Here is a 15,375-nt window from a genome sequence, read left to right as displayed (position 1 = left end):
GATGAACAGTCTCCTGGATAAGGTGAAGATGGTTGAACTAAGAACAAATCTGGGAAGCTGTGTGCAAAGTTCGGAGCTTAGATTTGGCGGGGCAGGGGGGACTCTATGTGATAGTGATCCCAACCACACTTTCCTTTTTCCCCCAAAACGAAATACAAGCACACTTTACTTCTTTGTTGTTATTATTATTTGTTTTTTTGGTGAAAGGAAATACTCGTTAACTGCCTAGTTGATCTAATAGAATATGAATTTTTTTTTCAAACCTCTTGGAACTTTTAAAAGAGTAAATCACCTAAGTTATCTTTCTCAGGGATTGAAGGAGTGGTAGTTTGAGTGTTTGACAGAGCAGGATTACTGCCTGTGATCTGCAAGCTAGACACTGGTAAGAAATAGAGCCATGACTCCGGCACTGTTCACATGTGGTGATTAGGATCAGTAGAGCGCATTAGCTCAACTGTGATCACCATTCCTGTCACTCACCAGAAGGCAGGATACAGGAATGCCCCATCCATCTGATGATCTGAGTGGCCCATGATATCAGCACAAGGCTATACTAGATGTTGAGTGTCCCGTACGAGTAATATACCGGCAAATATATTTTTTCCAAAAAGAAGAAAAGGTGATACTGGAAGGATGATGATGACCTCAGAGCCATGATTGGCAAGCAAGGCTCCTCTCTTCTTGGAAACTGGAAAAGACATGGTATATCATCCATGTCCAACCACTTTTCTTGAAATAAATAAAAAAACAAACTGATTTAGGAGTGTGAGGTTCAGGTTTAGTATTGCTATAAGCATCGGTCTTAGATAAACCTGGGTTACGGTAAAAGAACTAGTTTTCAGCATAGGCATCCTGGCCAACCTTTCTACACCAGCTTCAAAATGTTTTCTTTGGCGAACTAGTTACAGTGTCTGAATCCAAACTTAATTTTCCCAAATGATCTATGAAACAGTTTGGGTAAACAATCTAATCATAGAGTAGTCATGACATGGTCAACCAGTAGTGGAACACAACACCTTTCAGTACATATCCACATTTTGCTGGAGATTCAGGTTCTCTTCAAAAGACAAAATGCATATATAGCGATAAAGAATCTCAATCACCGATCAAATTACTACACTGCCTATAAACGGAAAAAAGAGTGACTTAATCAGTCAAGGGATTGAACAAATCTCAAATTTCCCTATGATTAATTAGATATCGACCTCGGTCAAGTCTTAACCTTACAGCATCAGTACTATTACTAGCTACAGAAACATGTAGAACCCCCATCAGCTGGTGATACCCTGGATCTCAGGCATGCCACAACTTTCTGAAAAAATCAAGTAAAAAGGACAGGAAAAGTTAGTCAGTGATGAATAACTGTATTGTTTCAGATGATGAATAAGTGCATGGAAGAGGAAGAAACTCAGAGCTCTGTTACAGAGCTATCCAAGGATCTGCAAGAGATACATGGCCGGCGAGCTTTTGAGTCTGACACGGATCGATGCAATGCATGTGGTTGAGTGTGAGCAGGAAACTGTTTTCGAGCATAAAGGAGCCTCCCGACGGCGACAGATTTTCACACTAGCAAGATCACACTCTCTTGAATACCGTATTTGCTTTTTATGCAATGATGCGTACCGTATTTTTTGTGCAGGGGGCCGTCGGGAGGCGACGTCCGTGAAGTCGCCGCCGGCAGGCTGCCGGCCGGCACGGCGGGTGGTGGCGGCGCCGAGCTCTGCTGCTGCTGGTAGAAGCCCATCCCCTGCAGGTAATGCTGATGAATCTCTCAGGAAACAGCAGAGGCATACGTGTATGCATCGAGGGGAAAGTTCAGCTGCGAATGGGTGGTACCATGGGGGCCGGCGGTGGTGGCGGCGGCTGCAGGTGGTCGACGGCGAGGTAGCGCGCGTAGGGGTCGGCCCCCGGCGGGCTCTGCACGGCCGGCGGCGCCATGAACGGCATCCTGGGCATGGACGCCACGTGGGAAGGGGCCACCATCCGCTGCATGTACTGGTGCACCCCCGCCGGGAACATCACCGGCGCCGCCGCCGCTGCCATCCCGCCGCCCATCTACACCGCGACAGTGCACACGTCACACATCGAGGTCTCATCTTGGGTAATTAAGAACATCTTAAGAGGGGTACTCACCTGCAGCTGGAGCTGCAGAGACTTGAGGTACTCGATCGCCTCGTCCAGCATCGACGCCTTGTCCGTCTGAAGTGTATTCGACGCAAGAATACAAGAGGGTATGAGATGAGATCGCCAAGGAGATGAGATATACGAACAGGATTGCAAATCTTCGTGTGATTACTTTGTTGCAGTGAGGAATGAGCTCCTGCAGGGTCTTCATCTTCTCGTTGATCCTGTCCCTTCTTCTCTGCACCGGGTTCAGATCACAGTTAGCAATGGCGGGAACTGTCACAGGCGAACGAAATGGAAGTTCTTGGAAGGGACCCAGCTTACCCGCTCCGAGAGGTTGTGGACTTCGGCAGCTCGCCGCCGCTTGGCCGTCGTCAGCTTCTGCGCCGGCTCGCACGTCGCGTCGGCGGACTCGAACTCCGCGTCCTGAATTTTTGGCCGTGTCAATGTCATCGATTGATCCGGTACACAAGGTGGATTGATCGCAATCGGCGGCACGCGTACCTCGGTCTCCGTGGCATCGCTCGGCCTCCGCTTGCCGCTCCGGTGGGCGGTAGCGCTGGGCTGCCCGGCCTTGGTGGTGCAGGACCTCGGCCGCATCGACGACGAGGTCACCGTCGCCGCGTCGCGGGCGCTGCCACCGGCCTTCCCCGCGGCCCCCGGCGCCGCCGCGCCGCCGCATGTGGCGCGGGCGCGCGGCGTCTGCACGTGGTTGCTCCCGCAGAAGCTCGACCCGACCGTCAGCATGGACGACTCGCCGGCCTCCGTCGCCGTCGCCGTGCACTCGCCGCCGGCGGCCACGTCGCCGAGCTCCCCCGGGCACTCCTTCTCCCACGGCGGCGGCATCAGCCCGCTCCGGCGGGCCGCGGCCTCGCCCCCGCACTCCGCCTCCTCCTTGCACGCCCTGCCGCTGCCGGCGTCGGCCGCCTGCGCCTCCCCGAAGAGCTCCGTGAATAGGTCCCTCTCCAGCGCGTCCTCCGCAGGGTACTGGAACCACGCCGCCGCCTCGTCGTCCTGCGCCGCCGCCGCCGCCGCCGCCGCCGCAACCTTCTCGGGCCTCGTCGGCTTCCTCGGCGCCTGGCTCTGCATGACCACGTGGCCGTTGCACCAGAGCAGCTCCATGAGCCCGTCGTCGTCGCCGCCGCTGCAACCACACGTTCCACAAAAACCACCGCATCAGCCACGAACGGAGCAGCATGCGAGGAACGAAGAAGGGATGGACGATCAAAACGCACTTCAATGTCGCGAAGGCGTCCCCCATGCTGCTGCTCCAGTCAGGGACGTACTGGTTCATGGCTCAGACCACCGCCGCCGCGAGCATCCCACGGAACACGCAGCACGCCCGGCTCGATCGCTGCAAGGAGGAGAACAAGAACACTGCCTTACTTCCATCGGTCGAGTGATCGAACATGCAAACAAGGGTGATCTTCCATCTCCTTTCGACTGATCACACAGGGTGAATTGGATTTCAAATATCAAAGGAATTGGATTTTGAAAATCAAAGGCCATGACCCATAACTCCATGAGTGCAGTACTAGTATACACTAATCTACAAAGCGTATTGCTCCGCAGTACCTGAAGCTCTGACTGAATCTGCAGAGCGAGGCAGCAGGAGATGATGAGCATGGAACTAACAGAGGAGCAAGGAGAAGCCATGAGCAGCAGTAAAAATGTGTGGACGAGAGGGGGAGAGAGCTCTCCGGTACGGATAGAGTAGCATATCCGTTTTGACTCGTGCAGATAGAAGGACGTACAGGAAACCAAAAAGACAAGGGAAAAGAAAAGGAAAGGAGAACTGGAGATGGACAGAGAAAGTACAGAAGAAACAAGAACCTGACTGTTCGTTCTGCCCGCTTCTGAACTGAATTTCGCCGCGGACTGAAATAAATCTGCAGAGCCTCCTTCACCTTCTTCCCTCTCTCTCCTCTTTCCCTCTCTGTGGTGTTTGTGTGAGCTGATGATCGGTGGAAGAAGCAGGTGAGGAGGAAGGGTGAGTGGGGGAAGAAGGGAGCTGGGACTGGGAGGTTGCTGGCAAGCAGGGGAAGAACGCGCGCGGCGGCCTTTAAAACGAGGGCAAGTTGGTGCAGGAACAGTGCGTGGCGCGGCGACTGAAGGAGCGAACTGGATTCGGCCGGGGGCGCTAGGGTAGACCGGAGAGCGACCGGGAATGGTTATCGCGTAGCCATTGTACATGCACAGCCCCCAGCTTTGCCGCCACCGAAATCAGACTCCTAGCTAGAGGAAACATACCACTAGTCATCTGAATCTAGTCATCTTAACCATTTTTTTCTGGGAAAAAAACATGTACACTCGCGCGCGAAAAAGTACAAGCGCGTGCTCCCTCCGTCTCTAAAAGAATACAATTCTAGTTTTGTCCTAAGTAAAATTATTATAAGTTTGACCATATTTTTAGATAAGAGTACACCAAATAAGAATCATTAGATTCATCGTGACATATATTTTATAGTACACCTATTAGATATTACTGATGTTGATCATATTCTCTATAATTTTTAACAAACTTTCTTAAGTTCGTCCACTCTACTTTACGAATAGAATTGCTTCTTCTTTTTTTCCAGGACGGAGGGACTACCGCACAGCACACTGTTAGAATCTCACTTGGACTGAATATCGGTCAGTTTAGAATTGAGTTGACAAAGGCTATTCCTTCACCACTTCACCATCACACTGTAATGCAGAGGTTTCTGATCCACTACACTTTGTGAGTAGCCGCAGATCACACTTGCGCGTCGCGGTTGCGAAGATCTGATAGGATCCTGCCACCTCTCGGCCTCATCGCTGTCGGCCCTGTCGGCCTGACTGCGCGTGTGGCACCATATCCCTAAAAGAGATTAGCGTCACGTCCATCTCACTCCAACTCACTCACACGCACTCCTCACACACACACGCTTGAAGAACCAGTCATCAGTTGCGTCCATGCAGTTTTAACAGGTTCCACTCCTGTGGCGAGCCCAGTATTCCCACCCGGATAAGAACCACGCGTGATCTGAGCATCAGATCTCAGAGCGATCGATGTGCCCTGTTCTACTCTACTGTGCTGCAGCAGAAGCTTAACGAAGATCCGATCAAATTGCGGCCTGGACCCACGAAAGGAGGAGCACGGAATTCTGCTCCTCCTCGGTGTTTTATCCACTGCGAATTAGGAGCACTCGATTTGCAGGATGTGATATGACCTCCGTGGTGTTCAGAACTTCAGATCATGGGCGCAGGCAGGGCTTGCACTTTGCAGTCTTGTCTTGTTTTTATTTTGGATAGTCCTTTTCTTTTTATATTCTGCATGTACATAACTACATGAGTATGTGGTTTTCAGGTCTGTCAGATTCTCGAATTATGAGGTGTGATCTTCAAGCAATGCCTGTTTTCTCTTTTCCTCTTTCCTCTTTCGAGAAGAATTAATAACCGCTCTTGTTTTTGTTTTCATTGGAGCTTTTCGCAGTTCGAAAAGAAAGAAGAACTAATAACCAATCAGCCTCTTTTATTTCGAAGTTCTCAAAGTACTGCCCTGCGATGCGTGCGCGACAAAAATGTCACAATATTTGAAGTCACGGAAACTTTAAGAAACTATCTGATATCATGTATGTACCATCGATTCGTCGGCGAGACATGAACCCTAGAATTTTATTTTTCGACACAACCCAACCAGGACTCACACAAAAAGAAAAAGTCAATGAATACTCCAAGAAAGTGAAAAGGAATATTTTATTCCAAGAAAGCAAGCCCAAAAGGAAGAAGAAAAGAAAAGGCTGGCAAGGGATCTCATGCCATCTTCCATCAATTCAGAACAGCCGTGGCCTCAAAACAGATCCTCGGGATCCCTGGCCACATATTTTATTCTCCATCTGGGGCCTCTCCCTGCACCAGAGAACCGAGCGAGCTCCATTCCATGGCCTCAGAGTGTTCTCTCAGCCCATCAGATGAGAGCCAGGGAGCGCAGCAGCAGGAGCTCTCCTGAGGCTCAGGGTCGCCTTTGCTCTGAGGGCTACAGCCTTCTTGTGGCTCACATCCCTCCCCTGGCTAACCACCATTCCTGATCTCCCAGCATCATTGGCTACCTCACTTAACTCTTGTACACTGACAGAAAGGTGCCAGCGGTTTCTACATCAGAATCATGCGTGACAAGCTTGCTGGATGGATGACGCATTAATTTGATGGAAAATGATTTTCATCATGTTATGTTATTAGTTTTATTAGAGATTGGAAACTGATTGATATTATGAAGAAAATTTTGTGCCGAAGAATCTTCATACGCCTAGGATGACCATGTATGAGGTTAAAGGCTTGTGCTAGTAGAAAATGTTGATGCGCCTAATTGTGATTCAGTTAGGGCATGATCAGTGCTGGTTGCTTTTGCTAGTCTTCAAGATTCTTTGGAAAGCTTCTGGGCAGTGTCGTTTCAGAGAATAAGGTGAGCAAACAAGCTGGGGTGGTTGACAGAAACAGGTAGATGGCTTCCCTGAGAGGAAGTAATTCCCTGTTCAGTCCATCATACCTCGTCCAAGCAGAGATGGAGCAGCTGATGATGTCTAACTAGTCTTTTGCTGCTGAATTTCTTGGAAAGCACCGCCGACCAGATGTTCTTGGCAGCCATCGCATCTCGGCCATTGGAGGCAGCCTTCGCGAGCGCGGAGGTCGCCGCCGCGTGACGGCGGCGGCGGCGGCGGCGGCAGACGAAGCCGGGGACCGCCACGTGGGATGGGCCATTGACCTGGGACCTCGGTCAAACGAGCAGGGTCTTCTCTGACGGTGCGATCGGAACGTGCGGCCCAGGTTGATCCCCGCGCGGCAGCGGAGGGACGTTTTGCGGTTGGGACCCTGAATCGCGGGGAATTTCCAGTTACGAAACCCCTCAGATTGAATCGCGATCCAACCCCGGGCCTCAATTGACCGTCAGATCCCACATGGGCGGCTCAGATCGCGCTCGGCGAATGGCCGGGGGGACTTTTTCCGGAAGGGACCTCAGGCTAAGATGAATTACGTTCAAACTCCCCGGGAGATTTGGATCCGCGATCCGGCGTCCCGGCGTGGGGGCGGGCGTGAGGCGTCTCCGGCGAGCGAACGCCGACGTCGCCGTCGACGATCCCTGGACGCTACGGAGTGGTCCACTGCCTCCAAGAAAATCCAATTCCCACCGCCGGCCGATGCATGCGGAGACCGTGAGTGGCTGAGCGCCGCCCGTCGTCATGGACGTGTATGTCGTCGTCGGCCTCGTTATGTCCGGAGAGATTGACGGCCGGCCGGCTGGACGGACATGACCGGAAACCGTCGCCGTACAGAGCTTCTACCTATGGCGTAAGAAATGCCAAGTTTTTTTTTTGGGACTGCCATGGGGTATTGTTGTTGCCCTCCTTTTTTTTTGCAGGAAAAGAAATCACACTTCTGGCTGCTCCTGAAACTGTATGCACTGAAACTGAGATGGAAACACGTCGCCATAGTTCGTAGAAAAAAATCTGCATGAGACTGACACTGAATTGAATACACATATCGAGTTAAAGAACATTACGGAAACGAATAGACAACAAACTTCTCTAACTCTTGGCTGCTCCTTGATACAAACACTTTTGCTCAAACTGAAAAAAGTTTAGTATGTTACTAACATTTTCCTTGCTTTTTTTTTCAAAAGTCTACCATTTTTCATCTACTAAGCTAATCGGCTTATTTCGCCAGATGACTAGCCATGAGCTAGCTAGTTGCGACGATCGATGTTGCCCAAGAAGACGCCCCACTTGGGCTCGGCGACCTGCGCGGCGGCGGCGGCGGGCACGTCCATGGTCTCCCCCTCGGCGGCCTTCCCGCCGCTGGCGATGGCCGGGACGCCGCCGCGCTCGACGGACCCCGCCGCCGCCGTCTCGCCGCCGAGGGCGCCCGGCAGCCGCGGCCTGACCTGGAACGGGTTGAACAGCGACGCCCACAGGCTGAGCTGCTCCTGCCGCGTGGCGCCCACGTACGGCGGCACGAGCGCCGGCATCCCGGCAAACGCGGGCGGCGCGCCGGAGAGCCACGGCATGGACGCGCCGGCCAGCGGGAACGACACCGGTGGGAACCGCAGCCCGCCAGCCAGCGCGCTCGCCGCCGGCATGGACATCGGCATCGGCATGGGCAGCGGCAGCCACTTCCCCGCGCCGAGATCGTCCTGGCTCCCCTCGCTCCCGGCGGCTCTGGACCACCTCGCGGCTTCCGGCGCCTCCGCCACCGTCACGTCGAGCACCGCCTCCGACGCCGCGGACTCCGTGCTCCCCTCCACCGCATGCAGGCGCCTCAGCGGCCTCGCCGCGGCGCCGCACCTCCCGCCAAGCGCGAGGACGAGGCAGAGCGTCGCTGCGACGGTCGCGGCGGGGCGGCTGCGACGACGACGGTGGTGGTCCATTGCCAGACTGTCTCTGTGGGTTGGTTTCTTGGCACGGCGTGGTGGTCCACGGCGGCGAGGCCGTATGTATAGGACGCCGTGGCGAGGTTTTAGGTAGGGGTTTGTAGGGGACCTGTCAGGAGAAGGGCATGCTCCAGTGCGGCCTCCTACTCGCCTCCTAGCTGCTGCTCGTTGCAGGCAGCTGGTTGACAGTTGAACACGGTTGATCCATCTGGTTGATAGTTCAGTTAGGCCATGCAATGTTCGTGTCCACTTATACAACAGAAACTTTTGCAACTTTAATGTTCAAGTGGCCTTTTTTTGGACCATGAACACATTGCCAAAAATAAGCTGCTTCGTGGGCTGCGCTACGCTACCACAGTAAGAAGACATGGAACAAGCTAGCAAAGACATGGAACAAGCTGCAGACATCATATCACACCAAAATTTGCCAGTTCGGTTGTCTGGATTACATGTGGAGCTGTCAAGGAAACAAAACTGCTACGATCAGTAGGTTGCCGATCACTTGGTACCACTACAAAACGGGCTTGGCTTCAACCGATGCCCGTGCTCACGGATCAACAGCACCACCCAGAATCTCCAAATGAGTAGCTTCTGCATTCCAGCATGGACCAATCACCTTTGTTGCGTCGAGTCAGTGGAGTTCTTTCTGCATTGCCATTTTGCAATGGGTATGATGGGACAAAACTTTGGGGCGTCTCACTCATTTGCGACTGGTCTCTTCTCGAGCAATGATGACAAGAAAGCTGAACATAGTTTTGTGAGGGGCGGAAGAACATGTGATGAGCCACTGAATATGGTCTCCCAAGGCCTGTCTGAAGGGATAAATGGAACATCCGAAACCTCTTTCTTTGACTCCAGTTTTGGAAGCTCTCCGTAAATAGATGCGTATCCGACTGGTGCTGAAACAACAGACAAGAGGGTCAGTGCTTTTACACAATGTTTTGAAGTTGAAAGGAAATGGGATAAAGCATCCATTTTTTGCAAGCAAGGATTGTAGAGAAGAGGTGAATACGTAGCAGTACAGTATAAAAGAATGCGTCCAGGAACAATGTAACAACCCATGCAACACACTCACCAAGTTCCTCAGCTTGAATCTTCTTGTCTATGTTCCTGCTAACGACCAACTCCTCTCTCTTCAGGGGATCAAAGATGACATATTCATGAGAACCATTTACATATACCAGCAACATTGTCTCTTTGTCTTTCGAAGATACGTCACCCTTCACAAAAGAAATGTTGCCACCCCTTGCCTGGAAAAAATGAGATCAACCAAGTTGTGTGTTATTATGGTTCCTCAGTTCATTGTGTGCTATCTAACAATACATGCAGAAGGAAACGAAGCAACAGAAATTTTATTGGAGAACTAAAGGAATAGGCAACTAAGCACACTGCTATACAACAATACAAGTATAAACATGAGAATATTAAAAAAAGAACAAATATCAGTTCTTTAAAGTATATCCAATGGAGCGATACTCCAAAACAAAAACAATTGATACAAGAAGTCAATAAGTCAAATGGACATACCTTCTTTACCGACCAGGAGGCAACAGTGTTCGGGCTTTCTGCATTAAAAAGTAGAATCGCTCCATTTTGCTCTGTCGATGTTCCTCCATCAGGACAGCTCAGAAGAGTAAGAACCGCAAATTCATTCCCATCCGGCGAACAGCATGCAGCTGTAAAAATAAAATACCAATATGAGAACAAGATCAAATGTGCTTGCTGATTGACCAGAAATTAGTTTTCACAACCCCAACTGTCAGACAACATTTGATAATGTTAATAAAGAGGACCCACACAGAGATAAAGTACTACTGTGGTAACATCATTCAAATGTGATAGCAGTGGAAATGAGCTACTACAATGTAATATGCAGCCTTTAAGCTGGCCAGATTCACCATGATGATCATGCTGGAACTTAATTAGACAATAAAAGAGAAACAAGTAATGTAACAAGGCTGTCAGATTCATCTTATGTGCCTCTGCAATCATGACTAGGGATTTTGATCCATATCCAAGCACCAGAACTACAAATTGTATTTTCCCAATACGACAAAGCAAAATGCACAGTAAGAAGTAGAGCATGCATACCATTTATGCCTTGCTAAGTCTAAATAGCACAAATTGTGTTGCTAACGTAGTTTGTACCTTCTGCATAAATGCTGTAAGCCCACTGCATGGAAAGATTTGAAACATTCCATACAGTAACCTCTGGTTTTGAACTCTGACACAGAGACATCAAATACACCGATGTCCCAACAAAAGAAAGATTTGTAATTGGCTGCAAATACAATAAGTGACACACGTCAAACTGCTATTGTAAAGCAGAGGCAAAACATAACAATGCAAGTCAAGGTCTAATCAGATACCGATAGTGTTTCTGCAATTACACCAACAAGTGCATTGTTATCAGGATCCCACAATGTGATGACACTCTCAGCTGCAACTGCAAGAACAGATCCATCAGCTGAGAAGGCTGCTGCTGTCATAGGTTTCTTCCTGCAAAATTTCAATTGCTCAGAATATTATCTGCCTCACATACTAATAAAAAAAATGGAATGCTGGCAGACTAATTGTGTGGTTATGTAAAAGGTTTACAAATATGCTTAAGATTAATTTTTAACCATATTAATAGGTAGTGCTCAAAGGTAAACAGAGTAACTCACTTGTAAGAGCCAACTGATTGGCATCTCCAACCAGCATAATTTCTTTCATTGCTTGATTGTGAAGAAAAACTCTGGACCCAAACCTACATAACCGAACAATAAAACTTATGAAATAAGGAAACAGGGCATACTCTCAAAGATCACAGACATGCACACCTTGAAGTTACCACCAAAAGAAGAGCTCACAGCCATATTTCTTCCTGGACGGAAAACAACAGCAGAAACCCCAGCATCACTGCATGAAGATTAAATATAAAAGTTAGAGAAAATAGTTTCATACATTCATTTTGTATTTATCAGCAACCTTATAAACATGAACCAACCTGTGAGGTTCATAAATGACAGTGGACAAAAAATAATTTCCTGCACTAGACCCATTCCAGAACTTCAGTGTAACAAGACCACCTAATTCTTCTTCAGGAAGCTTGACGTCCACAGTGCACATCAAACTGCCATCTATTGACAATGAAACTAAGGAAATGTACATCTGTAGCCAAGAAAAAAAATGGAACATGTCAAAAACTAAGGTTAAATTCTGAATACCAAACAAGAACAACAAATTATTCAAGCATCAATGGTAACTAGTTTTTTTATCACGAAAATGCAAACGAAAGATATTCAGGACAGTTAAGATTGTAGAAAGTGTATCAAATACATCTAGCATAAAGCTAAGTAACAGAAAAAAATTGTAAAGCAGCATATAGTAGTGTGAAAAGTTTGGCACATAATAAACAGATAACAGAAACAAAGAAAAGAAAAAGGGGAAATAAATAGAAGGTAAAGTGAGTACATGGTACACGACTAGAAATATACAGAAAGGTACATGGCATCTTACCGTGATATCATCAACAGGCTGAAAATTCCTCTCACATACTTGCAACTGAAAAGGTTAACAATACTAGGATTAGTTTCACTATAAAATGTCCATCGTGCTAACCACCCATCAATTGATACACTGCCCAAAGGAGGACTGAGTAAACAATTGAACTTCCTCTGTTAGGTTGATTGCTTACCTCTGAAACCTCAGTGTTCTCGAACAAATTGTAGAACTGTATGCAGTAATCTTCTGTCGGTATAGCAACAAGGTTATTAGTATAGTCAAATCCATACACAACCCGATCAGATCCACCCAAGCTCGGGGAAGCAGTTGGCAGCTAGAGAGATGAATATAGAAAAGGATAATCGTGAGATCATGACCATACAATTAAATTAGCATACGTCAGAAATATGGAAAGTTGGAAACCAGAACTAGCAATGCTATTTAATTGCATAAATTCTTGAAGGAAAAAGCTGCACATTTTTCAAGTTACAAACCTTAATTCCAGCAATAGATCTCATGACCTCCATATTAGGCATTTTTAGGAGATACACTTGGTTATTTGTACATGACACCTGGAAAGCGAACCACATCAGCCATCATTCAAACAGCGGACAGGGACATCCAACAGAGCATATCAAAGATGTAGCTTGAAACATTCATGAGTGACTTAACCAGTCCTACGCCAGCCAACCTTTATGAATCCTCCTCGTGCTAGGACAATTACAAATCAAAAGCAGGACTGTAGTTTACCTCACTGTCAGCTCTAACAACATTACGTAACCAATTCTTTATACTAAGGCATACCACCTCCTTTATGTTATGTCACTGCATAGTTAGCACTAGCTTACACTGTCATACGGATACACACACAAACAACTTTCTTTGTTAGATAGGTTTCCTCATATGATGAAGCCAGCAGCAGGCAGACTTAAATCAGTCATTATGCCCATGTTTGTACAACAAAAGAAAAGTAGGGAGTATCAAATGATTATTTGAACTAGCACCATAATTGCAGAGAAAAATTCCCCAGTGATCAAAGCATAGATAAAGGTTTAACTAGAATATTGTCTTGGGGGCAAACTCAGGGACTAAAGTGGAGGGAACTTGATTTTATGTTTCTATACTATAACATGTAAAAAACAAGGAGTGATAACAGTATGAGATCCACGCATGACCATAGAACAAACTTGTTGATGTATTTCCATCTAGACTGGGAGATGTGCAGGTCTCAAAATTTGAATTATTATTTTGATTTTAATCGATTAGTGACATAATTTCTGCGCAAGAATGAAACATGATTCACTAAACTTCCGTTTGCAAACACAGTATACTGAATTGTAACATGCTGGAATACAGATCCTAAAACTTAATAAATCAACAATATAATTTGCTCCGCAGAGAAAAGGCATTGGGTACAGGAAGCAAATGGAAGGAAGGACACTTACACAGGAAATGGAAGAATCTGGAGAATCTACAAAGAACAAAAGAGGAGACCCCAGACGTGGTTTATATCTTCTCTTTCCAGTATCCAATTGCCATACAACAATAACTCCCTCCAAACCACCTACAAAACAGAAATTTTGTCTGAGAGTTATAAAGACAAAAAAAAAATTAGGCCATCATTACAGATGTTCCAGGAAAGACCGAATTAAACTGATGTAGATAGAGGGTAAATAAATCAGTAAGCCAAACCTGAGAACAAGTACGCTCCGTCAGAGGAAAATTTGAGAAACCTCACTCTGCTTGAATGCCAATGCCATGTCGTGCAAGTGTCTGCATCATCATTGCCCCTAACACCATCCCTTCCTTCATCCACTTTCGACTTCGCACTACTTTCAGAGAACTTTGCATTTCCAAAACCTCTCCAAATCAAGATCCTCCCAGTTACATCACCAGCAGCCACAATTCCCTCGCTTGGATGGAAAGCCAGAGTGGTCAGGTTTTTGGTGTGCCGGAGCTTTATCTTCCTAATCTTATCATGCTTGAAATCTTTCGTTGGTATTCTCCAGATATGGAGCTTTCTTTTATTTGTAATGCCCAAGAATTCCCCAGAACTACTTGCAACAATCTTTTCTGGTTTACTTGTCTGTTTAAATAAGAGTAAATAGTGCATAGAAGTAAGTTTGGAACACTGAAAAAAAATTCAACAGCAACACATCTTCAACAAAATTCTGTACTGATTAAAAAACAAAATTATGTACTTTCCAATTGAAAATTTTAATCATTTCCAATTTACATACCAAGATTACAGGCATATTTCATAGCCATGCCAGCGAATTACTATTCCTAGCATAACTGTCCACATAAAGTACATTAAAATTCTAATAGTTATTCATGTGGAAAGTGGTCAGAAAATTAACAATGATAAGAAAAGGTATAAAGCTGAAAAACCTCACCTCAGCCAGGAGATAACCCACTTTACGGCCCTTCGTCAGGTCATAAATTCTCAACTGCCCACGCAGAGCTTTTGCTTCATTAACTGGCTTACTCGTATCTTCAACAGAGATAAATGCAAAGGGAGTCGACACCTCAGCTCCTTTTGAGGTCCTACATATGTTAGGAATCACCTGTGCACACAGAATCAAAGCATAAGCATGCACATTGGCATATTTAATCTCAAATTCACTCAGCTCGGCATACAGACCAATAATAACCAGAGCAACGAAATTGAGGAGGCAGCAGCTTGAGCTTACCATGGAGTGGACGGGGAGTCCGACCTGGACCTTCCGCACGGCCTCCGCTGCCACGAAGTCCCAGTATATGAGCACGCCGTCGAGCCCCGCGGTCCAGCAGTTGCTCGCGAGCTTGGCCGCCGGGGTCGCAGTCGCACCAGCCGGCGGCGGCACCACCACCACGGCGGTGACGTCCCCCTCGTGCCCCTCCAGCTCCGACACCTGCGACATGGAAACCACACGGTCGTGGTGAGGCAACGGTCACAACCCCCAACCACCAACTCGTTAAGCGGATGCAGGCGGCGGCCGCGCGGGGCGGGGCTTTTACCAGCATGGCGGTGGCGGTGCTGAAGACGGAGACGGTGCGGCCGGAGCAGACGAGGAGGAGGCGGCCGTCGGCCGAGAAGGCCGGCGGCGCGGAGACGACGCTCTGGCCGCCGGTGATCATGGCGGCGGCGGCGAGGGGGTCTAGGGTTTTGGGGCTCGGAGTGGGAATGAGGAGGCGGCGCTGGCTGGACGAAGGGTTTTGGGCTTTTCCCGGCGGTTCGAACGGGTTGGCGGATCGACGGCAGCGTAACCGGGTCTAGACCCGCTTTGAATTTGGGCTTTAGGTTGATGGATTGGGCCGAGCTCTGTCTCCGTAGGTGGGTCGGGCCGGACCGGATTAGTATAACACGTATATCATCCTCTCCAAAACCGAGAGGC

General features: G+C 48.2%; 3 protein-coding genes across 6 annotated transcripts; all 3 read right to left on the bottom strand.

The window, feature by feature from the left end:
• Positions 1-1,003: 1,003 nt before the first annotated feature.
• On the bottom strand, positions 1,004-4,301 carry LOC112884480 (transcription factor PHYTOCHROME INTERACTING FACTOR-LIKE 13-like). Of its 4 annotated transcripts, none has more exons than XM_025949876.1 (9): positions 3,958-4,301; positions 3,700-3,754; positions 3,360-3,478; positions 2,449-3,268; positions 2,297-2,362; positions 2,134-2,199; positions 1,837-2,055; positions 1,624-1,759; positions 1,004-1,312 (listed from the first exon to the last, which is right to left on the bottom strand). In XM_025949876.1, exons 3-9 carry the CDS (start codon positions 3,416-3,418, stop codon positions 1,272-1,274), a joined length of 1,407 nt encoding a protein of 468 aa, XP_025805661.1. In that variant the 5' UTR covers positions 3,419-3,478; positions 3,700-3,754; positions 3,958-4,301; the 3' UTR covers positions 1,004-1,271. The 4 variants fall into 4 exon arrangements, with proteins under 4 accessions (XP_025805661.1, XP_025805663.1, XP_025805662.1 ...); XM_025949878.1 differs by lacking the exon at positions 3,700-3,754 and having other exon boundaries at positions 2,449-2,550; positions 2,629-3,268; positions 3,958-4,290; XM_025949877.1 differs by lacking the exon at positions 3,700-3,754 and having other exon boundaries at positions 1,624-1,747; positions 3,958-4,296.
• A 3,308-nt stretch (positions 4,302-7,609) lies between these two features.
• On the bottom strand, positions 7,610-8,759 carry LOC112884485. Its single transcript, XM_025949890.1, has one exon. It carries the CDS (start codon positions 8,507-8,509, stop codon positions 7,829-7,831), a length of 681 nt encoding a protein of 226 aa, XP_025805675.1. The 5' UTR covers positions 8,510-8,759; the 3' UTR covers positions 7,610-7,828.
• Positions 8,760-8,901: 142 nt separating this feature from the next.
• LOC112884477 (WD repeat-containing protein 75) lies at positions 8,902-15,352 on the bottom strand. The gene is made up of 16 exons (XM_025949872.1): positions 14,999-15,352; positions 14,692-14,892; positions 14,395-14,565; positions 13,691-14,084; positions 13,444-13,562; positions 12,493-12,570; positions 12,192-12,332; positions 12,014-12,058; positions 11,502-11,665; positions 11,335-11,413; positions 11,179-11,261; positions 10,882-11,011; positions 10,661-10,793; positions 10,040-10,188; positions 9,588-9,762; positions 8,902-9,411 (listed from the first exon to the last, which is right to left on the bottom strand). The coding sequence occupies exons 1-16, from the start codon at positions 15,116-15,118 to the stop codon at positions 9,209-9,211; spliced, it is 2,385 nt and encodes a 794-aa protein (XP_025805657.1). The 5' UTR covers positions 15,119-15,352; the 3' UTR covers positions 8,902-9,208.
• Positions 15,353-15,375: the final 23 nt, after the last annotated feature.

The sequence above is a fragment of the Panicum hallii genome, chromosome 3, assembly GCF_002211085.1.
Source record: "Panicum hallii strain FIL2 chromosome 3, PHallii_v3.1, whole genome shotgun sequence".
Taxonomy (NCBI): domain Eukaryota; kingdom Viridiplantae; phylum Streptophyta; class Magnoliopsida; order Poales; family Poaceae; genus Panicum; species Panicum hallii.
The sequence above is the reverse complement of the archived record's forward strand: the minus strand, read 5'-3'. Positions and strand labels throughout refer to the sequence as shown.